Here is a 27,856-nt window from a genome sequence, read left to right on the forward strand (position 1 = left end):
CAATTTTCATTTAACACTTCGGGGCAACCATAGAACAATAGATTTTCTCTCATGCTTCTTGCTTCTAGGTCGTTCGTTTTTTGCTCGTTTTCATCTGCTTGCAATTTAATGCTTTGTATCTTTTCTTTATGATTTTTATTTATGTTTTTAATCTCTGTGTCGGTGGATTTGATTTTCTGCCTGGTGTCTTCCAATTCATTATTCATAAATTGAGAAGATCTTTCAATTTCTTTTGTTCGAGCTTCGATGGATTTCACGTTTTGTTCCAGTCCTTCTACTTTCATGTTCAACTTATTCAGAAACTTTTCAATTTCGTCCATTTTTTTCCACGGATAGCTTTATGCTTTTAATGTCTTCTATTAAAGAGTTTACCCACTGAGCTGTTTGAGATTGGTTTTATGTAGGTGTTTGTGACGTTACCGGATATTGTGGTGTGCTTTGATAGCCAGGGTAAGTATAGTTCTGTGGCGTCATTAATTGCAGATTTGGTGGGTAATATTGCCCTCCATACGCAGCTTGTGTTGGTGGCCCGACACCAGTCAGCTGTGCAGTCAGCTGTGCAGTGGCTGATGCTTCCGGCGACTGGTTTGACATTATCACGCACTTATCTGGCTGGTCGTTTGTATCATTAGGAGAGGCGTCGCTCATGGTACGTTTCTGCCCCCTTTCGTTTATTACTCTGTTTTGACATACGATGGGTATGCTACCAGTCAAATCTAATCTCATCTTATCCAAATCGACTTCGAGGTGTCAGAGACGATTGTATTTATTTAATTGGTGTTATTACCGGTTCTTGATATAGCTAGATTGAATAAGTCCAATTATCGGATTATGTTATCGGTGGTTGATACAGCTCACGAATTTTGCAAGAAATTGATGTCTTGATTGTGCTAAAATTGCAAAATAAATTATGTTTATCAGAAATATGTTTAAAAAGTACCTTTTAATACGACGCTTCCTATTTTATATATATCCAAAACGTAAAGCACATATGCAGCACTAAATATATTCCATTCCTCTGTCCAAAATTCGGTTTTTGCACTCGCGTTCAAAAGTCGCTTTATCCCATATTTGTGAGAGCTTAAAAAACACGTCCAACCATGCCGATTACCTGTATTATAGTTAACTGGTAGTCATACCCAGTAAAATTTATTACCGAATATACTGAAAACTGTACGAGTATGCTCCAGAGTGAGATTAGTACATCACATGGAAGAAGAAGAACTTTACAACTTTTTTCAAGTAATGTTATATACCAGTCGTGATATTTTAATCAATATAAACTAATTATTGTCAAAATACGGTATTTTAAAACTTTTTTTCTACATTCTACGATTTTGACAAAATAACGGGACTTGAATATGTGTGCTTATTCATCGTAATATCGCACTTTAAACATTAATCTAAACATAATGTTGTATAGGCATATATAATAATTGAACGTTCATGCACAATTTCTCGCATGTTCTTTACTTGATTGTTGAATAAAATTACTTAATATAACGTTTCATACGGCTTTATGTATTATTTAGATAGATTTTGGTCAATCCGGTATATTTTGGTAGATTTCAGTTGGATCCGGTATTTCCAGTGACCCTCCAAGAGTCATCTCCCTTTGCCGGCATAAAGCAACCAACGACTGAAAATGTTCATAGAAGTTTTAACTGTAATATTATGTTTCGCTTTATCAATTTATATTGTTTATAAATTAAGGTAAGTGAATATTTACTTTTACAATTTCTCTATATAAGGTTCGATTTTGCTGCATTATGTTGCAAATATTCAAAATCATTAAATGCACACGTTTTCGGTTAAGCCTTATTGCAAACCCGGTTGAGTCGCGGGTCGTTTTGACTCGCGGTATTTCATTAGCGCCCTCTGGATTGTGTTTGTAAACAAACCTGCGTGACCTACTTTTGAAATCTGACAGAAAACATCTTTTGCTGCCAGTATGAATAGATTTTTGGTAAGCAACTACCCAAAAACGATTTAAAACATCATTTTAAACAAAAATTATGTAAAAATCCATGTTAAAATGAAATTTCCCTTTCAACTTTTTCACTTTTTAAGTTCGTCTGCTTGCGGTTGCTTAGGTCAGACACTACCAATATTATTCTCTTTGTGAAGGGGTTACACACCACCGATTTTTAAAAATTATTTCGATAGGTCAGGCTCTATAAACACTTCAATATTAAGCTAATAGATTCATCTCTTGAAAGTGACACAGATGACGTATGCTGTGTGTGTAAGAAAAGTAGTCCACCTGCATTGAGGAAGGATGTTTCGGTTGTTTTTTGTGAAATGGGATGAATGTAGTGTGTGTGCACATTGGGTACATCTGAGCTTCTGCACTGATGTACGTTTCTTGAGGCGAGATAGCTTCTTCAGGTGTCCCCATTGCGCAGAAGAATGAATGAACATGAACAGTTATTTGAATATTGAGAATTAAAATTAGACACTGCTTGAACATAACTGTGATATTTATTTTATTTGATGTATTAAATTCCATATGTTCTAATTGTTATATACGTTATTGATTGTTACTTTGAATAGTATGTCAGATCTTTATGTTTATTCATGTTAAATTTAATATTAGTGTCGTTTAACCTATTTACCGCGAGTCAACCGGGAGGGAAAATAAACAACAATGGCGGACAGTGGTGTTGTTTTTGTTGATACCGCAGTTAAAATTGAAGGATTTTCGTCATAAAAAGGCTATTTTCCAATGAAGTTAAGTCAGATATGTTTGTCTTTTAAATTATTTATCTGATATTTGAAGATGGTTTCTAGACGCAATTGAATATTCCTTAAGTACCGCGACTCACCCGGGTTGCAGGCTAGCTAAGGTAAAAAAAAATTAGGTCTGTTTGGGGTCTCCTTGGAAAAAAACAGAGTCGGTAGGTAGGGATTTTATTTTTGTTTATTTATTTATTTATATTTTTTTTTTGGGGGGGGCTGGGGGTACTAAAATGGAAGGTTACTAAAGCTTTTAATAAGAAATACATGTATTTATATGCTTTGTTTGCTTGATATTAAATCTTATAATAAACGAAAAAAAAAAAATAGAGCAAAGTCAGATAATTTCGACACCGTGAGGGTAAAATTTGATTCAGTCCTGATGTGTCGAAATTACCCTCCAAGTGGCCAAACTTAATGAAAAGCACCGTTTTGACTTAATGATATTTGCTAAAGAACGTTATTATCGTTGCCTGCATAACTCAAAACTTCAAGCGATTTAACTAAACGCGGCGGAGTTTAATTTCGACAGTTAGCGGTTAATTTCGACAGTTAGCGGCTAATTTCTACACTTGTCTTTGTATTAATTTTCAACAACTGTTCCTATCAGTTATTTAAATACATTATATCTCTCAATTAATAGAATGTCACGATCTCTTTAATGTCTAGTGTTAATTAGGTTGTGGTGGTTTAGTGGATGTGGTGTCCGCCTAGCGATCAGGAGAGAGTGTCTCAATAAGTTGTAGGTTTTCCATGCAATGGAGCTTTAATAAATAAGATTAGGCGTAAAAAAAAATATTGTTTGTTTTCGGTGGCCCGACCCTACCTAATTTTTTGCCGCCGGTCCTAATCTTTTTTGAGCCCAAAATTTGAAAAAAAAATTGGACCACGTATTTTTCGGCGCCGCTCAATAAACTTTCAATGTTAACCGCATATTTTTTTCGGCGCCGTACATTAAACTTTCAACATAACCAAGTGCCCAGTGCCAGCTCATTGTTCGCTGCATTTACGAAAATATTGAGAATTTGGCTCAAGCAAAATCTGATTTGCGAAAATGCTTAAATCTCGTAAAATTTCATTGAAAACATCCACCATTTAAATCCAGACTGGTTTTTATATATTTTTCTCTTTGTTTCAATGAAAGTGTTCGTAATTCGAACAGTAAACGAAACCCGGCCTGTACCAGAACATTAGACATTGATTGACATTATTTTTATTGAAGCGCACATGGTAACTTGCCAATCAACATTGAGTTCGCTCACACATAATATTGGGTCAATCATGCGTAGACACGATATACTTGGAATACACAGTTGATATTGTCGTCTGCCAACAATTTAGCGGCCGATGGCAAACGTCATATTTTAAGATAAACAAATGAAAAGAAGCGTAACAATAAATATATTATTTCTAAGTTGATCACTTAACACCTTTCTAGCGACTATCCATTTGCCGATTATCGTCAGTGCCCCAGATAAGCTGCGTATCTGCGTCTTTCACCCTATTAAAATGTTTAAAAATGCAAAGAAATACAATATCATGCGTATTGAAAACGCAACCAATTTAACTTTTACGCAAATTCGTCAAATTTGGTGCGTACGATACAAAAGCTTCGATCAAAAATGCTTTGCTCATTTTAGGTATTTTCTCTTTGGAATTATTATCGTAACGCGGTGACGCTTACATTCAGCAAGCTCAGCAAACGGTCATAGTTATTCAAACGCTATGCGGACTGGATTTTATAGTTAAATTAAGCGTCTGACCAAATTATTTACGACGACAAACATGCGTTTTCAATCTGACTTAATTCTTCGCTCATTGTGCATGTATTTGTAAAGCGTCTGTACTTTTAGTTTCTATCACGATGCGAAATAAAAATGGCTAAGAGAGGTGGAAGGACGTCCGAGATTGTTGCGCCAAAATATTAGCCGATCACAAACTTTTTCAAATCAATAAAGCAAGAGCCAATAAGTGCCGAATCATTCGTGTTATCGGTTTTGTTAGAAACTGTGTATATAGCAGTTGAGTTGACATCCAAAAACATGATGGAAAGTCTGTGACTGAACAATCCTGCCAAAAGTATAAAAAGGCATGTCCTTGGTTAGAAATTGTCGACATTTTTTTAAGTTTATATCATGGACAGTTTCAAGGATTAAAGATATTACGAAACATAATTTTATTAAATTTTATGATGATAGTTTACAGTTCTATTGAATCAATACAAGTGTGCAGCGTCAACAGAAGTAAATCAGCAATTATTTAAAGGTATGCGTTTTTATAACTCATTTCACTCTATTTGAAGAATGGAATCACCCTATTTTTCAAAATCAATGGGTGAAAACCCTATTTCCCAAATAATTATCTGGGGCACTGTATCGTTTGAAATTAAAAGGTGATAATTAAGTTGTTTTTTACCCACAAACTATGCTATTGTAAAGCAATATGTCAACCAAATTGTATATTAATTATGTATTTGCTAGGTAACTGGTTTTCATTTTCTGCAGTCAATTAAACGATATGCATTTTATTTAATGTGCGTACAATTTTTATACTGTTGTTTTCAGATGCATTATTTTTCATCAATTATTATTTCATGAATTTATTTTCAAAGTTCTTTATATAAGAAATAGAATGACGAAAACACATGCGGTGATACGGACGGTGTGGTTTATAATATTTCGAATTGTATTCACATGAAATTGCAATTGGAAAGACTATAAAAAATAACAATTAGTAAGGGCTCTTGGTCGGGTGGGGGAGCTCTGCCCTTTATTCCTGTTGGGTTCCTGTGGCTGCGGTTATAAGACCCGGCCTAATTTTCAGAATTTCAAATTTGGGGCAATCGGGCTTACTGTGACTTGTACTAGTTATGCCTTTAATTGGTCATAAAATGGGCTATTAAAGCCGTTGCGAGAAGTCAACATTAAACTCGGAAACAAGGAAAGCAACAAATGCAATATTAATGAACAGCAGTTTTTATTTCATAAAATTATTTAAATACAGCCATATAGCATTACATACATCATCAAATTTATTGTACGTACAGCTGTACAATACAATGAGAAGAAGATGCACTATATACAACATTTTCTAAAAAAAGCATATTTTTAAAAATAAAATTATTTGCCTACCTACCTACCCTAACAAAAATTACCATGTTAGTGGAAACACAAACTTTTTTTGTTTAGGCCTTATACTGGACTAATCAGAGAATTATAAATAAATTGCATTTAGAGTGCGTATTGTGCTCCCACGTGACTTAATATACAGTACAGACACTGTGTACTTAAACTAACGCCACTCGCCACAGTGTTCATCTCATTGTGTTAGCTTACCAATATGAACCCCGCGATGGGTGTTCAGATCAAAAGTAGCGGGGGCTGTTTAATGTACATGCTGGTCGAAAGGATGTGATAAGTATTTAAAATATATTGGCGACAATAAAACGCCGAAAAAGAGTCCCGAGTCTCTGGATTCCCCGATACATATATGTCAACTGTATAGATCGCATGTGCATGCAACTTCTCCCATCTTTATCAATTACTCGATAATCCCATATATGCCCAATTTCCATTTTTAAAATCAAATTATGTGTGGGTAATATAGACGATAAGTGTGCTCAAGAATGTCATAAACATAAACATTCGCAATTTTTGAAAGTATCAAATGAATTTCGGCATATGATTCTATTTAAAGATTTGATGAAATAAGCGCCCAATCAAGACAGTTATTTTCCAACATGCCAAAATCACGTTACACAGTTTTCACGCGCCGAGTACAGCTATTTTCGGTTACAACTGCTAGATGAAATAAATGAATTTCTTTTTCCTAATAAAAAGCGCGCGAAAATTTGCATTGGTGTATTTATTTGTAAATAAAAATTTCATAGCGGGTACAACATTGAGATAATTTAATTTCCATTAAAAGTTTCATTGTGAATTTTAACTAAAGTACCGGGGTATCTCACTAATTATTTGGCATTTACATTAAGAGTTAATAGTTCTGATCATCTAAACGCTTTATTAACGTTTCCGACTTTATGTACTGTCCGAATTTAAGTACGCATGCATGTGCACATACATGTAATATCTACATGTAGTATATGATTTTCTTTTGAACATGTACATTTAAAACGCGTGAATGACCCTCGCAGACAGGTGTTTACGGTGGCTGCGCAGCATCGCGGTGATCACGGTCTCGTTAAAGATATAATTAAGTTAAAAAATACAATTTCATTAATTAATAACCTTCAAAATCTTTAAATAGCTCTTTTTATGTCCCCCACCCACTAAAGTGGGGGACATAGTGTTTTTGCCCAGTCTGTTGGTCTGTACGTTGGTCTGTTGGTCTGTTTGCTCCAACTTTAACATTTGCAATAACTTTTTCAATATTCAAGACAGCAACTTGATATTTGGCATGCATGTGTATGTCATGGAGCTGCACATTTTGAGTGGTGAATGGTCATGGTCATCCTTCAAGGTCAGAGGTCAAATATATGTGGCCAAAATCGCTCATTTTATGAATACTTTTGCAATATTGAAGATAGCAAATTGATATTTGGCATGCAAGTGTTTCTCATGGAGCCGCACATTTTGAGTGGTGAAAGGTCAAGGTCATCTTTCAAGGTCAGAGGTCAAATATATGTGGCCAAAATCGCTTATTTTATGAATACTTTGGCAATATTGAAGATACCAACTTGATATTTGGCATGCATGTGTATCTCATGGAGCCGCACATTTTGAGTGGTGAAAGGTCAAGGTCATCCTTCAAGGTCAAAGGTCAAACAAACAAAATTCAAAGTGGCGCAGAAGCGGACATAGTGTTTCTGACAAACACATATTTTGTTTAATATATAATCTGCTTGAAAAAATATAGAGAGAGCTAAATATAATATTCAATAAGCTGCTTCAACAATCATTGAAAGAGTAAAACTATGTAACGAATCTATCTTGCATATGCGCTGGAAATGCTTGAAAACATTTGGAGTGTCGGAATTACCCATTCAACCTATTATCATCTATATAAAACATTCAATGATTCTAAACAACATCAATTTGCCCAACATTTCTTGCCAAGATATGCTCCTTGGAATTTGTTCTGAAAAAATGACCCCCATCAATATCTTATTTCTTGAAATAAAAAGGTATTTTTTTTATTTGTAAAAAACGTAGTAAAATCCCAACAGTACCAGGGCTAAAAAGGAGTTTTCAACAAGAATGGGAAATTCAAAAGCACACCGTTTGCCAAGACTCGGAATTTCCAAATTGGCCAGTTGTAAGATATTAGTACAATGAACCCATAACTAAAAATGTACTTGCTTTACATTGATGTGCACTGAAATGAATGTTTCAACTATACACTGTGGTTTTAATTTCACATATTTTTATGCCCCCGAAGGAGGGCATATAGTGATCGGACTGTCTGTCCGTCCGTCTGTCCTTCCGTCACACTTTGTTTTTAGGTTTCTCAAAATGCTCATAACTTCTATGTCACTTGAGATATAACCTTCATATTTGGTATGCATGTGTATGTGGACAAGGCCTTTCCATATGCACAAATTTTTTTAACCCTGTGACCTTGGCATTGAACTTGGGGTCCGCGTTTAGGTTTCAAAATCTGTGTTTAGGTTTCGAAAAATGCTCATAACTTCTATGTCCCTTGAGATATAACCTTCATATTTGGTATGCATGTGTATATGGACAAGACTTTCCCATATGCACACAAATGTTGACCCCTGTGACCTTGACCTTTAACTTAGGGTCGGCGTTTAGGTTTCAAAATCTGCGTTTAGGTTTCGAAAAATGCTCATAACTTCTATGTCCCTTGAGATATAATTTTCATATTTGGTATGCATGTGTATATGGACAAAAACCTTTCCATATGCACACAAATTTTGACCCCTTTGACCTTGACCTTGAACTTAGGGTCCGCGTTTAGGTTTTGTAATCTGCGTTTAGGTTTCGAAAAATGCTCATAACTTCTATCAGAGCATTTATAGGTGGCATATGTCATCCTTTGGTGACAGCTCTTGTTTTTTCAAATCTGCACTTTATTTACCATTTATAAGAGAAAACAATGATATGTGTAGTACAAATCTCCATATCATGTATAATGATACCTGTGTTATATAGAAAGTATAGTTGCTACTTGTATTTTCTGTGCTTTTACAAAGATTGTTATTTAAATTACTATGTATACATGCATACATTGAACACCGCTTATAAACTTGCATCCTGTTTATAAACTTGCAAACCATATAGCTATATACTAAGTTTCCGGGACATGTGGTATTTAGGTTAGAAACCACTGAAACAGCCCGCCCAGCTCGGTATTAATTATACGAAATTTAATGAAATCCAAAATTTCTTTTTTCATATTTTCGTTTTTGAAGAAATGCGTGAGAAATTACTAAGTCAGCATGAGACCGCCATTGCATGCCAAAAACCTTGAGACTCACTGCAAAACCGTAAGACTTGACAGGTATGTCCATGTGAAGGGATGTCCTCTCTTTTTATCCCCACACTTTTTGAAAAAAAAACTTCTTTGAAGACTAAATTTCTATTACAGACCCTTGTTTCCGGCATATGTCAGCTGCTGGTTTTGTGGAGCATCAACATCTCTCCCTTACACACAAAGAAACAGCTGGGATTGCCCTAAGTGTGAGCAGTACAATGGCTTTGAGAAGGTATCTGCAGTGACATTATTGAAGCCCTGTTCTGGGAAAACTGGGCTGAATACATGAATAAAAGTATCGTCCCGGATAAGCTAGTGCTGTTTTCACAGACTAATCAAGGACAACTGTTTTTCGCCAAGACTGGATTTTTGTGTAGAAGAGACGTCCTTTAAAACAAAAAATTCCATTAAAACGGAAAGAGAAGTCCCTGATTAGCCTGTGTAGAATATACAGGCTCATCTGGGACAACACTTGGTTAATGTGCATTAAGCCCAGTTTTCCCAGACCGAGGTACATTTGCTTTCCAACTTTGTTTGTAACCTTTTTAAAAAACTTGTACCTGCTCAAACAAACATTATACATGTAAACAAAAAAGGTTTAAAATTAACATTTTACTTGGAATTCGTGTAAGTTATATATCACTTTCATACTTTTAAAATGTATCCATGTCTTTGAAAAAGTCTGAATAGAAAATTGTTATCCATGGTATCTTAGATGTTTGATTCAACTTTGTGTTTTGGATCCTGTTTAAAACAAGACTTGTGCAAAAACAAAATGCACACAGTAAAGTGTTTTGTAACACTTTTCCTGGAAAAAAATTAAAAGCTGTATAATCTTTGTTTGGTGTTGTTCTTTGAATGACATCATGCAATGTTTTCAACTTGTCATGTCCCCCACCACTATAGTGGGGGACATATTGTTTTTGCCTTGTCTGTTGGTTGGTTGGTTTGTGTGTTTGTTTGCTCCAACTTTAACATTGTGCCATAACTTTTGCAATATTGAAGATACAATCATGTAACAACTTCATATTTGGCATGCATGTGTATCTCATGGAGCTGCACATTTTGAGTGGTGAAAGGTCAAGGTCATCCTTCAAGGTCAAAGGTCAAATATATAGCTTCAAAGCGGCGCAGAAGGGGACATTGTGTTTCTGACAAACACATATCTTGTTGGTTTTATCATGAAATTTATGTAAATATATATTTCCTCTGCTTATTTAAAAGAATGAGGAAAACATCATCTGACTCATTGTCATTTAGTACCATGAGTTATTAATCCGTTCCATGAAATTTGTTAGTATCATATGAAATAACAACTTGTGTCAAATCCTATTTATAGCATCATTGATCAAGCATGTTTCAAATATATGAAATCTTATGTGATGGTAAGTAACAAGACCATCTTATGTTTAATTCCCTTCAATGTAGCAGCCAGGTTGCATTCTGTTAATCCACTTCTTATTAAGGATGGCAGCTACAACAAAGCAATTGTGGCCCAGTATGATGAAAGCTATAATCGACCAATCAACTGCAAGAAGGCGGAGTTTCTTGGAGGTCACGACCTTCTCTGTGACAAGTGCTGTCAGAATCAGCTGCTGAAGGTCAAACAGTTGGCAAACTTCACACCTTATAATGAGGTACACTTATTAACATTGGAAGAGTTTGTTCTGATATATGAAGCCTTGAAAACAGTGATGGAAATTTAGAACAATCTTCAGTTTATTTATGTTTTTAGTTGTGCAGAACTACATACATGCCTCAAGAGAATACGATTTTTTTTCAAAACTTATTTACATGGGTAACTTTAAAGTTGAATCGCAGAGCAAAGAGTCAAAACAACTTGATCATCATTCAGATGTTTCATGAGACAAAAATATGAAACATTGCATGAGTGCAGGTAATTAGATGTACGACATGGAAAACTATATGAACAATTTGTTAATTGAAACATCTCTACACCACATATTATTTAAAATTCAGTTTGGGACAATTCCCTATCTTGATATGGCAATTGATTCTTAAAGAGTTTTGTTAATTATTGGCCTAATGAAGAATTGCTGTAATTGTCCCTTTTGCAATTACCGGCATGTTTAAGTAAGAAGTAAACAATGAAAATAGGACATTGGAAATTATTTCTCTACCTTTCTTGGAAGAAAAAAGCTTGATCAACGGTGGTCAAACTTTTGTCAGAGTCGCTCAATTAGTCATTGTCGGCTCAGGTACTACTGAAAAGTATCCCGAGAACAGAAAAAAAGGCTTAAAAGTACCCGGCCATACTCCAGGGTACTTTTTGGTACGTTTTCTGTACCCTGGGCACTTTGTATTATACTTAAGAGTACCCAGGGACTTTTAAGTAGTACCTGAGCTGACAATGACCAATTGAGTGTCAGTGTCTGCTATATATTGATGAAATTACCCAAATTTGCACCAAGCAATGTTTGTCTTTGTCCAAGCACTTTTCGAACATGTACGAGTCTCTGTGACACAACTAGTGTCTGCGTTCATTTACAGAAGAGCTACGACTGTGAGGTTGAGGCATTCAGTGCTCATCTTGAGAAGGTCTACAGACTGTGTCCACAGTGCGAGATCAGGGTCAGCGAGGAGCTTGAGACTCAGAACGAGGCTCTCTGCATGCGTCTCAGTCACCTTGATGAGTCCCAGAGAAGCTTGTTGGGCCTCAGTTTGAATTCTTCTACTCTTGATCCTCCTGTATTGGTACGTCCAGACAATTTTCTGTGCATCAGTTTTTGTCATTAAGTTGTTTTACATATAAGAAAACATTTAAACAAACAGATTAATCACTGTCAATTTAGAACAAAAACACTCTTTGCAGGTAATAATTCATTTTGCACAAAAACCTAGGCATAAATGATTCTAGTTCTAGTAGTCCTGTAATCTGTGGCAGTGGTCTAAAATCAGGCAATGCCTGCAGTCATCTAAATTGTTACACTCCTGCAAATAAAGTTTGTAGAGATCCCTGCAAATGAAGTTTGTAGAAACCCATGCAAATGAAGTTTGTAGAGATCTCTGCAAATGAAGTTTGTAGAGACCACTGCAAATGAAGTTTGTAGAAACACCTGCAAATGAAGTTTGTAGAGACCCTGTCAAATAAAGTTTGTAGACACACCTGCAAATGAAGTTTGTAGACTACCCTGCAAATGAATTTTGTAGACATCCCTGCAAATGAAGTTTGCAGAAACCCCTGCAAATGAAGTTTGTAGAAAAACCTGCAAATGAAGTTTGTAGAAACACCTGCAAATGAAGTTTGTAGAAACACCTGCAAATGAAGTTTGTTGATACCCCTGCAAATGAAGTTTGTAGAAACACCTGCAAATGAAGTTTGTAGAAACCCCTGCAAATGAAGTTTGTAGACTACCCTGCAAATGAATTTTGTAGACATCCCTGCAAATGAAGTTTGTAGAAACCCCTGCAGATACAGTTTGTAGAAACCCCTGCAAATGAAGTTTGTAGACTACCCTGCAAATGAATTTTGTAGACATCCCTGCAAATGAAGTTTGTAGACATCCCTGCAAATGAAGTTTGTAGAAACACCTGCAAATGAAGTTTGTAGAAACACCTGCAAATGAAGTTTGTAGAAACACCTGCAAATGAAGTTTGTTGGTACCCCTGCAAATGCAGTTTGTAGACACCCCTGTAGATGACCCTGCAAATGAAGTTTGTAGACACCTCCTGCAAATGAAGTTTGTAGACACCCCCTGCAAATGAAGTTTGTAGACACCCCCTGCAAATGAAGTTTGTAGACACCCCCTGCAAATGAAATTTGTAGTCACCCCCTGCAAAAGAAGTTTGTAGTCACCCCCTGCAAAAGAAGTTTGGAGGCACCCCTGTATATGAAGTTTGTAGGCACCCTGCGATATGAAGTTTGTAGACACCCCCTGCAAATGAAGTTTGTAGTCACCCCCTGCAAAAGAAGTTTGTAGTCACCCCCTGCAAAAGAAGTTTGTAGTCACCCCCTGCAAATGAAGTTTGTAGTCACCCCCTGCAAAAGAAGTTTGTAGTCACCCCCTGCAAAAGAAGTTTGTAGTCACCCCCTGCAAATGAAGTTTGTAGACACCCCCTGCAAATGAAGTTTGTAGTCACCCCCTGCAAAAGAAGTTTGGAGGCACCCCTGTATATGAAGTTTGTAGGCACCCTGGGATATGAAGTTTGTAGGAGTATACTGGAATCAGCGTATTGGTGGTTTGGCTGGTTGGTCTGTCATACTGCACATGTGTAATTGGTAGGGCTGTAACGATACATTCGAATATTCGAATTACTTGTATACGGCTGTGGACCAATCATATTTGTTATTCGCCACCTCCCGAACCGAATATTTGGCGAATACAAACAACATGGTTTCGAGTTTGAAAGTTTAATCATCTTATCTTACCTTTCAAATGAAGGTTCATACAATAAACCCCTATATTTAAATGTTCTTCTCCTTATTCCGGCGTTTTTCAATATGTTTACCCCACCCACTACCGAGCACCGGTTGAATATTTTCTACATTGAATTGAAAAATCTTTTGATGGTTGTTTAATGTTTATTTAGGCAAATACGTGTGCTTTGATGCTCAAACATACACACAAAGGATTAGCAGATGGAATTTCTTTTTTGTTTATCTTTTTCGCCAATGATTGTGCAACTTATCAACAAACATGGAGCCTAGCAAAGGGAATGCTATTGATATCGTTGACCTGCCTGCCAAATACACGTCGTTTGTCTGGCGCTGTGTTCAAAGTTTAAGCAGCTCTAGTCAGTGTTTTGTTACTTCAAAGTGTTATATCTCATATTTTCAGTATGCAATGATACTCAATTAATCAAATTGACAAATACCCATAGTTTCATACTATATAATGTCATGTCAAGTTGTCAGTATTACTTTTGTTCATTGAAATTCATATTCGTGAATAAATATTCGTATTCGCCACCCTGTATTCGTGATACGTATCGTATTCGTTACCTAGTGTATTCGTTACAGCCCTAGTAATTGGTGTCATAAACTAGTCAGTCAGTTATCTATGTGTATCAACATGAAGTTTTATTGATCTGTTATTTATACTATGCACAGGTGCAGGACATAATTATCATGCATGTTGTGATATTCTTTGCAGAGAGATGTGCCTTAAAATTTTGGCAAGCAATTTATATTTCCATCATTGTAAATGTGAAGTTTTTGTCACCAACAGTATTCTGTGCATAAAAGCAAGGTGTTTAGTTATGTGCCCATGAACAATAGGAAATTAAATAAATAAATGAATTTGTATTCTTTCATCTTTGTGTGATCAATAGGATGTAGCAAACAAACATATTTAGATAAATTTACACTTATACTCAAATTTTGCAAATGCTTGGAATTAGCATCAGCAGTGGTAGTTCCTGCCTCTAGTTCATGAGGGAAGGTTGCTTATTAACCCTTTGCATGCTGGGAAATTTGTCATCTGCTAAAATGTCGTCTGCTGAATTTCTAAAATTAGCATTTTCTTCGATTTTTTTCACAGAATACTATCAGAATAGCAAACGTTCTGTGGCGTCTCATCTGGATCCAAACTGTTTGCAAAGTCATTCAAAATTCGGTTCCTGCACTGAAAGAGTTAAATGGTCGGTGTCTACAAAATTCTACAAGCTCAGCAATCAAACTTGTTTCTCCATCCTTGGTGCTATGAACAAATCTTAATCACGGAACTAACCTTGCTTAAAATCATCTGTTTCCTTATGTTGGTTGTATACAATTTTCTAATGGTAAAAAGTTACATGTTGATGTGTTCCAGGGCTTGGCCAAGCTGGTAGTTACCATGACTGATACAGATTATGATATTTGTGTTTAAATACGTTGAAACCATTATTATTCAATGTACATCAATTTTGGGCATTTGTGTAGGCCCTCTCGACCAGCAAATAAAATGTTTAACAAATGTACAAGTCCCAAGTTTTTATTCAGACATTATTAAAAATAATTCATGTAAGATCAACAGAAAATAACAGATTTTATAAATCCAAAAAAATTCTAATCAAGGAAAATAAATCTACAGTAAATGAGTAAATGCCATTTTAACAACTGTTGAAAGTGTGGTGTTTATTTCAGCACTCCAGTTACAGTGACAGGAAACTCAACAGGACTGTCCTGTGCAGTGTCATACTCCATGTAGTTGCCTTAGTGTGTGCCCTCTTGTTAGGTGCAAAGGAGATTAGTCTGGAAGGGGGGACTGATTGGCAGAGGAGATTGTTACCACTTCACCCACTGCTTCTGTGGTTGGATAGGACAGCCAGTGTGGTGTCTGTTCTGGGTCTCTTTTCTGGAATCGTCGCAAAACTTGTTCTTGGGAAATACAGGTAAGGGTGCTATATTAGTAGAAAATACAGGTATGGGTGTTAAGTTGACTCGCAGTTTTGGTGGCGGCACTTTTAAAATAGACTAAACTTCCAAAATTCCAAAATTGAAGTTAGACATCCAGTTTCTGAAAATAATTGCAAATCCTGATTGATAAAAGCTATAAAAATAAAAATGATCTTGCATTTTGTTTTATGCTTTCCGGTGGTTTATAGAGAATTATCAGTGAATTAAAACTGATAATTTCACTGTTTCAAACAATGAAAATTATCAGTGAAAATTATCGATAATTTTCACAGTTTACTGTGAAATTACGTCATTTTTTAACGAAATGACGTCATTATTCCAGCGAAATTCTTTAGTTAAACTCTGTAACAATGTATATAAACTGTGAAAAAAGCATAAAATAAAAAGAAAATTTGTTGGATTCGGTGGAATATCGATTTTAATTCACTTGTGATCATAGAAAAAATATATTTTCTATGATCACTCGTGAATTAAAATCGATAATCCACCGAATCTAACAAATATCCTCTATGTATTGAATATCAGATTTTAAGGTCTTCTTCGACTCCAACTGTGCTCAATTGAATTCAATAATTTCTATTCAGCCTAAAGTTGAAATATTCTGTTTTTGAGCACCATTTTTTTGTGTTGATCACCTTTATGATTTTTCGAATCAACTTGAATTGGTGAGGGTTTTGTTGATTTGTATTTGTGTATAGTCCAAACTGTTACAGCAGCCAGTGGAGTGGACACAGTGGTTGCTGTATACAGGTTACATTTTTTAGAGCGTTGGTCAGCTACTAGTTTCATTCTGATTTAAAGAAACAAACTCCAAAAGCTAAGCAAATCTTTGTACATTTTCATTCAAACAACCGCAAGCTTAGTTAGCACAACTAATCTTTCAATATTCAAACAGTTTCTCAAGCTTGACATGTTCCTTTGACATGAGGAACTTGACTTTGCAGCTCATTGTTAATGCATAAAATATTTATTTGATTGCATGTAAAATTACCTTAATATTCTCAAAGTACATTTGATATAAAAGTTAAACATATAAATACAAGTAAAATCTCCATCATATACTCACCTAGTATTATCATAGAATATTTTCAATGTCTAAATATAGGTAACAGTGCCGGTTGTTAGAGCTTTGAGCTACATGTACAAAGCAGAGGATTGCAGATAAATGGTCATGTATGCAATAATTTCTTCTGCCATTCTTTTCCTTCTCTGATTCAAGTATGGCAGTTGTCAAAAAGCATACTGATGAAATGCATGAGTAGGTTAACTGTTCCTGATGTGACTATAATATTAATGAAAATGGTAAACATTCCATTCAAACAAATCTCTATCTGATTAATGCATATGAGTACCGGTAAAGGGCTTATAAGAGACGACACTTAATGCTTTTATTTTATTATTTGTTTCAAGGAAGTCTCTTTTTGGAAAAAATCCATTTTATGCATAAAGTGTCATCCCTGATTAGCCCATTACGCAGACTGCACAGGCTTATCTGGGATGACATTTAATGGATGAGTATTTATCCTGGATTTCCCAGAACAAGTCTCCTATGCATCTCTATCAGATACTGAGTATTTACTGACATGCTATTCTGAATGTATATTTCACATTTCAACCCAGGTTACATATTGTGGAGAATGTATATTTCACATTTCAACCCAGGTTACATATTGTGGAGAATGTATATTTCACATTTCAATGCAGGTTACATATTGTGGAGAATGCATATTTCACATTTCAATGCAGGTTACATATTGTGGAGAATGCATATTTCACATTTCAATGCAGGTTACGTATTGTGGACGCAGCCAGCTGCCCAGTCTGGTTATTTGTGCTGCTGTCAGAGAACTCCAGTCTACATTTCCAGCAGAGTTACTTCCCCTACAAGACAACTGGACTGGTTACAAATATCCTCACCAGTCTGGCCAGTGTGGCCATCAACCGAAGGAGACGGAACCAGTCTAATATGACTTTGACTAGGTAAATTGTTAACTTTTAAGATATCGTAAATTTGAACGTTGATCTGAGAAAAGCATTTGCGTAAATTGTTGTCCCTGATTAGCCTTTCCACTTTATCTGGATCTTTGCTAGAAAGAGACTTCCTTTAAAACAGAAAAATATAAAATTGTTGTCCCTAACATTCATTAAGCCATGTTTCTCAGAGCGAATCTTGTTTGGTTATGAACACTCTCAGGGACTAATGCTTTCTTAAAGGGGTGGGGCATGTATTTGAGGTCAATATAATGGTATTATTGTATATATACCATTATAAGTTAATTATTATGATTTGACAGTGTAGCTTATTATCGACACATAATCATTTCAGACCAAGATTGATCTTACACATGCATTTTCATAGACTGCTTAAGCAAACAAAAGTATTAATTTGGCATGGAATGAATCTGTACTTTTGTGGGGAAAATGGGGGGGGGGATGAGTGAAAGACATTTATTAGAGAGTATTCTATATATATATAGAAACAACTAAGAACATTTAGCTCTCTGAGTTGTATGTATTTGTTGAAAAAAAAGATCTACCGCTTATTCACTAATGGTTTTTATCACAGGTCATTGAAAGCAATGTTGTGGGCCATAGTAAGAATGAAAGTCAAATACAGCTAACTTGTATTAAATGTATTATAATAATAACCCATTTTACTTCATAGATATTAATTAAACAATTTATCCAATTTATAACTTTGTTGAAACAATGATCCAAAGATATTAATGTTTTCTTAAAATAAATGGTTTTATGCAAGTTTTTATTTGACTATATTATTAACTCTTGAACACCAACAAGACTAACCAGTTTTCCTTGTGGTTTGTTGATATTTATATAAACATATTGCAAATGTAAAGATGAATAAATTTAGTTAGATGATAAGCAAATAGAAATAAAGCTACATTTTATACAACTAAAAAACTTCATAACACTTAACACATTTCATCATAGATATTACCAGACATGTTAATAACTCTTATTTTGTATTTTGTTATTACACATTCAACCATTTATACAATTGATTTAGCTTTACACCATCAACTCACTTTTTTATGTTGTTAATTTGAGCATTACACCATAAATTAAGCTTTGCACCATTAATTCAGCTGTAGACTACAGTTTATGGGACTTGTACATGAGTGTGTGAACATGTATAAGACATTTGACCATTTATTATGCCCCCTTTCGAAGAAGAGGGGGTATATGGTTTTGCTGGATGTCGGTCTGTCGGTAGATCAGTTCGTTACTGATCAATAACTCGTCAATGGATTGACCGATTGGCTTGAAACTTCACATGTGCATTGGCCTTGGACACTTTATGACCCCTATTGAAATTGGGGTCACAAAGTCAAAGGTCAAGGTCAATGTCACAATAAGTGTGAAAATTGTTCCTGATCAATAACTTGTCAACAAATTGACTGATTGGCTTTAAACTAAACATGTGCATTTGCCTTAGACAATAGATGGCCCCTGTTGAAATTAGGATCACTAGTTAAAGCCCGGTTTTGGGAGGGTCATATGTCTCTGACAGCGGAACTCTTGTTAGTGTTTAAAAATGGACCGTGCTCTGTGAAAAGGGAGTTTAATACATGTGTGTTAAGTGGTATTTTTCATTTACTGGAATCTCTTCTAAGCAAAATCCAGTTAAGGCGGAAAGTGTTGTCTCTGATCAGCTTTGCGGACTGCACAGGCTAATCTGGGACAACACTTAACACACATGCATTAAACCCCCTTTTCACAGAGCACGGCTCTCATTTACGCATGTTCAGCTGTAAGGATTTAAGTTTGTTTTTTTGCAGACAAGTCCTTGACAACAGTCTCTCTGACTCTGCCAGCAGCGTTTCCCCACTTTCCTCAGTCAGTCAAGTGACGTCAAGATCACCATTAAAAGGTCAAAGGTCGAAAGAAGCTGAATTCAGGCCTGAACCCCCTAGCTTGCCGGTATTTATGCAAGAAAGAGGGGACGAAGGAAACGCAATAGTTCAGGAGGCGACGGTGTCAACATCTAAGAGCAATAAGGAAGACCAGAAATACCCAGTACACAAAGAGGCGAAAGTTGACGATCACAGTGAGACAGTTGATGATACTGCAACTGAGCTGAAGGCATTCACTCTAGGGGAACCAACAGCAATAAAGAGAAATAACTCTGGTAAGAAGATACATTTGATTTTGTATAGTGTATCAAACATTATAGATCATTGGCAAAATAAATTCTCATATTCCTTAAATTGACAAGATTAAACAATCAAAAAGCATAAAAATTAGCAAATCCACAGTAAATTAGGCCTTTAAACAAACACATCATATTTGCATATGACCCTTGATTGTTTTTCTTGCAGGAATGTTTTCAGCAGTTGGCATCGTCTGTGCTGCGGACTCCACTGTCAGTGGTAACCATGGTAACCAGTCCATACTAGAGGGGCTCAGGGCCCGGGGCATGGGGCAGAGAAGGCCTCTGATATCACCAGCCTCGTTTTCACACCATTCTCCAGTTGACAAGCATAGTAAGTTAACCTGTTACCACTTAGTTACGCTTTTTGACCCATTTGTAGTCCCTTAGAAACTCAAATTAAACTACAGAACTTTTTTCATAGATTCAAGTTTTTAAGGCTCAATATCCGAGTCTAAGATAATCATGAGCATCAAACAGGATAAAAATTGAACAGAAGAGTTACTCCCAGGCTGTTCTGATTTTATGCAGGTTGAATGTATCCAGTTTCACTTTGATTCTGAGCGGGAAAGGGTTAAGTGTCTACGGAGACCATTTAAACAAGTGAGCTTTATTGCTCATGAACGTTTGTAAGTCAAACAAATGAGACATTTGACACAAAGGGAGACCTTTGCTGGAACAAATTATTTTCGACGTGAGCCCTACTTGTAGTAATATGACAATCGTAAAGTAGTTAGGAATTATAAAAACATTATTTACATGTTTGATTCGTGCCATTGATTCATTCTCAGCTTCATTCTTGCAAATGTTCCATAAGATAAAAGCCATATTGAGAAATAAAATCTATTTAGCTTGATTTCAGTACCAAAACATCATAATTATACTTTAATATATTTATCCATACAGGATACTGTAAAGTTAATGATGTGTAAGTTATACCAATAGCAACATAGTTAAAAAATGAGCACTTGTGTGATTTTAAATGATCATTCATAAAACAGTAAAGTATTTATTCTTTGTTTACTCAGGTCTTGATGAGTCTGGAACTGGAAAACCAGGCTTTATGCATGTGAGTGTTGTCCCAAACTGCACAGGCTGATCATAGGCTGATCAGTGACAACACTTTCTGCCTAAACTGGATTTTTGTCTAGATGAGACTTCCTTTAAAGAAATTTTTTATAAAAGCGGAAATTGTTCAATTGTTCTCCCCGCAGTGTTTTTTTTTTTTTCCAAACCGGGGCTGGTATACGGCCCATTTCCAATGAAAAAAGTATATATTTTTCTCATTGGACTTAACAATTCCCAATTTTAGTTGTTTTTTTATCAATATTTACTTTATCTCCCATCAAGTTCTACAAGTTACAGTCTATTAAATTTTATATATTAAACACTTTAATTCTCATTTTTGAAGCATTTGTTTGCCAAAAAACAACAACACTAATTCAGAGCTACAGATAAGGTGCGTATTTGCGTAAATACCCAATGTAAAATTGCTGATTACGCATAGAAAAATAAAACCATACGTACCGAAACCCAATTGAAATTGCACATTACACATGGCGTATATTTTCTCTGCATAACGAGTAAATCTGTCCTGGAAATACCCGGGTCCAAAATACCCGGATTCTTTCCGCTTCATCCAAGTACTTTCAGTATAACCTTCAGCACAATAATATGCACGGAAGAAAGCGTCTATGTAACTACATGTTATTGCTGTGAAAATGTCGAAATCGCAAGGCCGTAAAAAGGGAAACATGGTATCCCAGGCACACAAAAAAATCAATTAAAAGTTATTTAACAGCGAGCAACACAAAACCAGAAGCGGAAAATATAGTGAAACTAATTCTTGACGATATTGTGTCGGAGGCAAGCCCTGACAGTGCTTACATTGTTAGAAAACTGGTGGAAAAAATCGTCAAACTTTTTTTTTATCAAGACTGTATATTATGGATACATTAGTCTTATTTATAAGACGCGCAAAGAATTTAGAGATACTTTTTATATGGGCTAAATATTACCAATATAAAAAGTAGCTTAATATTTGAGAGCGTCAACAAGTTGGACTAATGGATACATCTACATAATTACACAAGATCTTTGAGGCTAATCAATTAAGAATGGCACTTCAACCGGCTCATTCAGGTAAGCATTTGAGAATTTAAGACAATGAAAATACCCAATTTTATTACAAAAATACCCAATTGTCAATTAAAGTAGTGGGTAGTGACTGTTTTGTACCCAATTAAAAATGAAAATACCCAATTGAACTCAAAAGTAGTGGGTATTTACCCAATTAATCAGAAAAATTATCTGGAGCTCTGTAATTTCCCAAATTAGGTCAAAACACTGCAATTTTTCCCAATCCAAAGGGTCCCAGCCCCATTCCCAAAATGGAGAAAATACACTGCCCTTGTTAGCCAGTGCAGACACTTACGCACATGCATTAACCTAAGTTTCCCAGAACAAGGCTCAATTCTGTGTTTACTCAGGTCTTGATGTAAAAATCCTCATAAATTTCTGTCAACAGGACATTCGCCAGTCCATCATGGCTTGTTTTCATCACCACCAAGCACCGCACAGTTCTCCAGCTACCCCAGTAACAGGTCTTCGCTATCAGGGTTTTCCACATTCTCCAACACCAATCTGTTCAGCACGGAACGCCTCTCCATCACACCAGAGCGTCCCAGGAGCCCAATGGTGTCTGCATTCGGTAGACCACCATTCCTGAACGTCCCGTTACAGAGTGACCGACTTTCACAGTGCTCGGGTCATGTGTCGACAAAGAGCTTTTGTGTTGCTAGGCAGCCAGGCTCCATTGCTAAGTCGGGTTCACACAGTAGAGAGATGTCGGATGATTCTGATAACGACATGGAGAATTCGTCTGACTTCACCTCTGTGACCAACCGATGCAGAGTAGAGAGTACATCAGCCTCAACGGCTCAGGAAAATAAAGGTAAAGACTGTGTAAAATCTCTTTTTTATAGAACTGTTAACATACTCAAATTATGACTTAAAATGTAAAATATCTTATTATTTTTCATTGACATCATTAGGGTTAAATAATGGTGCATGAAGATTAATGTTACAGAATTCTTCCATTGATTGCTGAATTAACTGTAAAACGCTGTGTATAAAACGCGCAATTTTTTACCCCAAAATTTAATTTTAAAATCATGATGCGGGTTATACACCACGACAGCCATGCCAAGAGATTTTTACCTTGTTAGATCTAGTTACCGAGTTACGGTAACTCGCATCATTCTGCTTCCCGTTACACATGTTATACATAAATGCGCGTTATACACAGCGTTTTAGGGTAATAAAACTATCATAATATGTGTATACTGGGCGTATTGTTAATTTGTCCACATACCCATATTTGTTATTGTTTGTCACATGGGTTTTGTTCTTATGGTAAAGCATTGAACAGAATAAGTGTAGTTCTAAAAAAGTTAAACATTTGTTATTTAAGAATTCGAACCCAATAAATGGAATATGTTTTTGTGAGCTTTTTCCCCCATTTCAGGAATGTTAGTTCTGAAGTCTGAAATGTTATGGTCAATGTACCGGTACCTTGAATGGGGAAAGGTTTTGATAAAACTGCATAACTAGAAAGAATGCTTTGAACAAAACAATAAACTAATTACCAGTATTATGCCTTCAACTGCCTTAAATCTTTCCACTCAGATACGTCCTTTGACAGGTCTGTAGTCCCTTAGAAAATCAAATTAAATGAAAGAGTATCTTAATATATTCAAATTTGAAAAGCTTCATTTTCAACCCTAAAATACTGATGAGCAGCAAACAGCATAAAACCTTAACAAACTGTGAGTTACTCGCAGGCTGTTCTGGTTTTATGCTGGTTGCAAAAGCCATTTTCACTTTGCTTCTAGTGGGAAAAAGGTAAATTACTTGAATTTACACTTCTTTATTTTCAAACGTCTTCAGGTCCATCCATCAATCTGGAAATTACGAATGCAGTTTTAAGCAGATATAATAGCAGAAAGAAATTTGCATTTGGCAATACATGTATGATCCAAAAGGCCATGATTACTATTTAGTGTTCTTCTGTTTTTGTCTGTTGCACCTAAATATACCCTGATGCTGATTGTTAAGGTGCTTAGAACAATATCAACAACATTCTCAATTTTTAACCCTTTCCCACTCAGAAGCAAAGTGAAAATGGCTATGTGCACACAGCATAAAACCAGAACAGCCTGCAAGTTACTCGCATTCTGTTTAGGCTTTATGCTGTTTGCTGCTCATCAGTATTTTAGGTTTGGAAATGAAGCCTTAAAAACTGGAATCTACTAAGAAAGGTCTTAAATCAAATTGAACTTTCTAAGGGACTACAAATGTGTCAAAATACGTATCTAAGTGGTAAAGGGTTAACTCACCTGAGAAGATGATATTTGAGTTTTCTCTCAGCTGAGTATTGAGAAGGTCGGTTAGCTATGGAACAATCTTATATCTCAGCTGCAACAATAAGCACATATTCCTTCTCAAACACTTGTTTAAGTCTGACTCTAAACTCAAAACAGCTTTTATGAACACCAAATTGAGCATGATGGCCTTGTATCACAAACATACTTCAGTCGACATTCTTACAGAACTTAGAACTTTTCTCAATGTTTAAGATGAGTTTCATCTGGAAAATTGAGAACAATTCTAAGTTGAGTGAGAATGTTTACTGAAGTATGTTCATGATACAAGGCACCAGATTGTATTTTGTATATTTCAGTTTCATGGTGGAAGCATCCAGGCTTTGTAGGCTTCATTCTGGGGGGAAGTGTGGTGGCCAATATACTGCTCGGACTTCAGATGATCACATATAACAAGACCCAGTCTTGACACAGCTGAATTCTGCACTACTTATGGTTGCGTTGTGACCAATGTGTTGCTTGGACTGCATATGATTACAAACAACTGCCCAGTCCTGACACAGTTGAATTCTTTACTATTTTTGGCAGAAATATGATCAAGTTTAGTTGGGCTCAGGGAAAACGAGGTTCATACATGATGACATGATGACACTCTCCGCTTTTATATTTAATAATATATTTTGCCTTTGTATGTTTTTGTTTGAAGGATATTTCTTCTACCAAAAGAACCTGTCTAGGCGGAAAGTTTCGTCCCTGATTAGTCTGTGCAAACTGCACAAGCTCATCTGGCACGACACTTTACGCACATGCATTAAACCACATTTTCCCAGGACAAAGCTGATTTACTGCTGGGACTATAGAGGATAACTAACAAAAACACCCAGTCCAGACACAGTTAAAGAATTTTCGACTGCAAGTCATATGGGGCAATAAGAGGGGAAAATATATCTGTAAGGGACTACAAATGATTTCCTAACAGCTCTAAGTCTGTACAGAGTGGCAAGTTTGAAAACTAATTTTCCAAGACATTTACTGAGGAAATAATGACTGTCTCTGCGTGGGCCACTGGTGATGACAGTCATTAACAACACAGACCATGGGAGACAATTATGGGGCAAAATTAAACTCTGATGTATCCTAACATGTGGACATCACCACCATACAGTTTTGTATTAAGTTGTATGTTCTAACGGCATTGTGTACAACATTGTGTACAACAGATCCTGCACGACAATAAGTGGGGAAAATATAACTGCCTCAGCAGTGACTACAGGTGTTCTCTTCTTGTATCTATTACAGCCAATCTTGAAATGTTTGACTTCTGGGGCAATAACTGGGGAAATCAGTGTCTCTAGACCGACAACATATGCTTTATGGTTGTAACTATGACAGCTAGCTCTGGCAGAATTGAGTTCTCAACTAGCGATAATAAGAGGCAATACAGGAGAAAACTGAACTACATTTGGACTACATATGATGTAAAGCAACTTCTATATTCCTGTCATATTTAATATGACTTTTGCCTTATACTTAAGGGCCTGGGGCCCGTTTCATCAAAGATCGTACGGCAATCTTAATTTACGACTAAATTTTAAAAACTCAAAATATTAAAGCTGTTCATCGATATACACTTACAATATAAATCATTGTTGAGAAAACGATAAAATGTATTAAAATACTGCACCATGGTGTTGTTATTATGTCGTGTTTTATAAAGTTCTGTCTTTGAAGTTCGTATCGTATTTTTAATTTGTCATACGATGTTTGATGAAACACCCCCTGGTATATAATAAACAAACAATACCCTAATGTGACTTAACCTTTCCCCCATAAAAAGCAAAGTGAAAATGGCTTTGGCAAACAGCATAAAACCATAACAGCTTGCAAGTAACTCGCAGTTTGTTGAGGTTGTATGCTGTTTGCGCCTTATCAGAATCTAAGGGTTGTAAATGAAGCCTTTAAAACTTGAATCTAGTAAGAAAGGTCTTAACTTGAATATGACTTTCTAAGGGACTACATATGAGGGACAATATGTATCTATGTGGTAATGGGATGTAGTAAAGGTTGAAACTGTTCTTAAACTATCACATACACTTTACTGGGAAAATGATTCTCCCAATACAGACCTGAATACTCGGAGATCTTCAAAAAAACATTTTTTTTTATTCAATTTCATACATACAATGTTAACATGTATATGATCATACAACATAGTGATTGTACAAAGCAATATAGTTCAGACATGTTATACAAGATATGCTAATATATATTTTTATTTTAGAGAGAAAAGAAAAGAGCAACAGAGGAATAGTTATGGGAAATGAGTTGTATAAAGTTGGAAGAAAACATACTGGACTTGTGTGTTTTGTTGTATATTCACAATGATCTTGTCTGATTGAAAATAAGAATTAAAAAAAAATAAATTATAAATAAAAAAAAAACAAAAACAAAAGGACAAAATATTAATAAAATAATTCCTTGAGCTGCCTAGGCTTTTAAATGGTAAAATCGAGTCATGAGAAGCTTTGTTCCGCAATAAATGATTGTATAGTGTGATTAATAACGAAAAGTCTTTATATGTCCTATATATTTTGAACAGTTACATTCTATTGCATATGTTTGTGTGTAAGCATATATGTTCATTCCTTTTTTACAACAGGACTTTAATAATATTGGTTTAGTAACCTTAGGAACTGTTATATTTCCTGTGGTTAAACTGAGGATTAAGTGTTTATGTTAGTTTTTAAAAATTATGGGTGTTTGACTATCTGCTAACTCTCAAGATATGTACAAAAAGAATGTTATTCATGTATCTGTTTAGCTATTGATCATGAATCTGAAATCTAGAGATAGGCTGAACAATGTGTGGCCTTGTGACATTTTGTTGCTATTTTATGTCCCTCAGTCTATACTGGGGGACATACTGTTTTTGCCCTGTCTGTTGGTTTGTTTGTTTGCATCAAACTTAAACATTGGCCATAACTTTTGCAATATTGAAGATAGCAACTTGATATTTGACATGCATGTGTGTCTCATGGAGCTGCACATTTTGAGTGGTGAAAGATCAAGGCTAAGGTCATGCTTCTAGGTCAAATATATGGAGGGGGACATAGTGTTTCACAAACACATCTTGTATGATCTTTTAATCTGTTCATCTAAAAAAAATAGCAGTAAACTTTGCAATAAAATAATAGTAGAAAAAGTAGCAATGTGGCCGATACAGCCATCTAGATGACAATAACTCTGTCAACAGCTTTCTTTGTTTTCTTATGCTGGTCATGTGTGTTTTTCATTGACAATGTAAGCTCAATTCCATGCTGCAGTTGCTTTTTTTTTTGCTAAAGCCAGCCAACTATAGGGTTCTTTTCTAATATTTTTCTATTCAGTACTAGTTTTTATATTTTTGCTAAAGCCATGTATAAAACTTCAGTTGTAAAAATGAAAATACATTTTACGATAATTAATGTTCACTTTGAAATAAAATGTTTTTACAAAATACATTATTTTTCATAAACTGTCAAAAGGCAATAAGTAAGTTTGTTCTTTAAGTAGTTCAGATTTAGACAAACTAATTGTAGTTACCAGTTTTATTTGGCGTAGCTGTGAATTGAAGAGTTATTACCCAGTTCTATGTTAGATGTGGTAAAATATATTGTGACATATTATTGTCTGCCATTGTTGACATTTGTGTGTGTTTGTAATTGAATGAAACCTGTATTTTGTGCACTTAATGAAAATAAATTACCAAGTTGGTCA

The 27,856-nt window shown here is 35.5% G+C and overlaps 1 protein-coding gene across 2 annotated transcripts; it reads left to right on the plus strand.

The window, feature by feature from the left end:
- The first annotated feature begins 1,599 nt into the window (after positions 1-1,599).
- Positions 1,600-27,856, plus strand: LOC127842111 (transmembrane protein 201-like). 2 transcript variants are annotated; one of them, XM_052371439.1, is made up of 10 exons: positions 1,600-1,713; positions 9,304-9,421; positions 10,656-10,826; positions 11,701-11,904; positions 15,275-15,522; positions 17,336-17,527; positions 19,348-19,697; positions 19,888-20,052; positions 22,246-22,671; positions 24,460-27,856. In XM_052371439.1, exons 1-10 carry the CDS (start codon positions 1,646-1,648, stop codon positions 24,567-24,569), a joined length of 2,052 nt encoding a protein of 683 aa, XP_052227399.1. In that variant the 5' UTR covers positions 1,600-1,645; the 3' UTR covers positions 24,570-27,856. The 2 variants fall into 2 exon arrangements, with proteins under 2 accessions (XP_052227399.1, XP_052227400.1); XM_052371440.1 differs by lacking the exon at positions 1,600-1,713 and adding an exon at positions 9,125-9,216.

Source organism: Dreissena polymorpha, chromosome 8, assembly GCF_020536995.1.
Source record: "Dreissena polymorpha isolate Duluth1 chromosome 8, UMN_Dpol_1.0, whole genome shotgun sequence".
NCBI lineage: Eukaryota > Metazoa > Mollusca > Bivalvia > Myida > Dreissenidae > Dreissena > Dreissena polymorpha.

Bases quoted from the DNA above. Each gene is read 5' to 3' on its own strand.
- LOC127842111 (XM_052371439.1), top strand. From the start codon at position 1,646: ATGTTCATAGAAGTTTTAACTGTAATATTATGTTTCGCTTTATCAATT. The intron at 1,714-9,303 runs GTAAGTGAATAT...TTTCTATTACAG, and splicing joins TATATTGTTTATAAATTAAG to ACCCTTGTTTCCGGCATATG. The intron at 11,905-15,274 runs GTACGTCCAGAC...TGTTTATTTCAG, and splicing joins CTCTTGATCCTCCTGTATTG to CACTCCAGTTACAGTGACAG.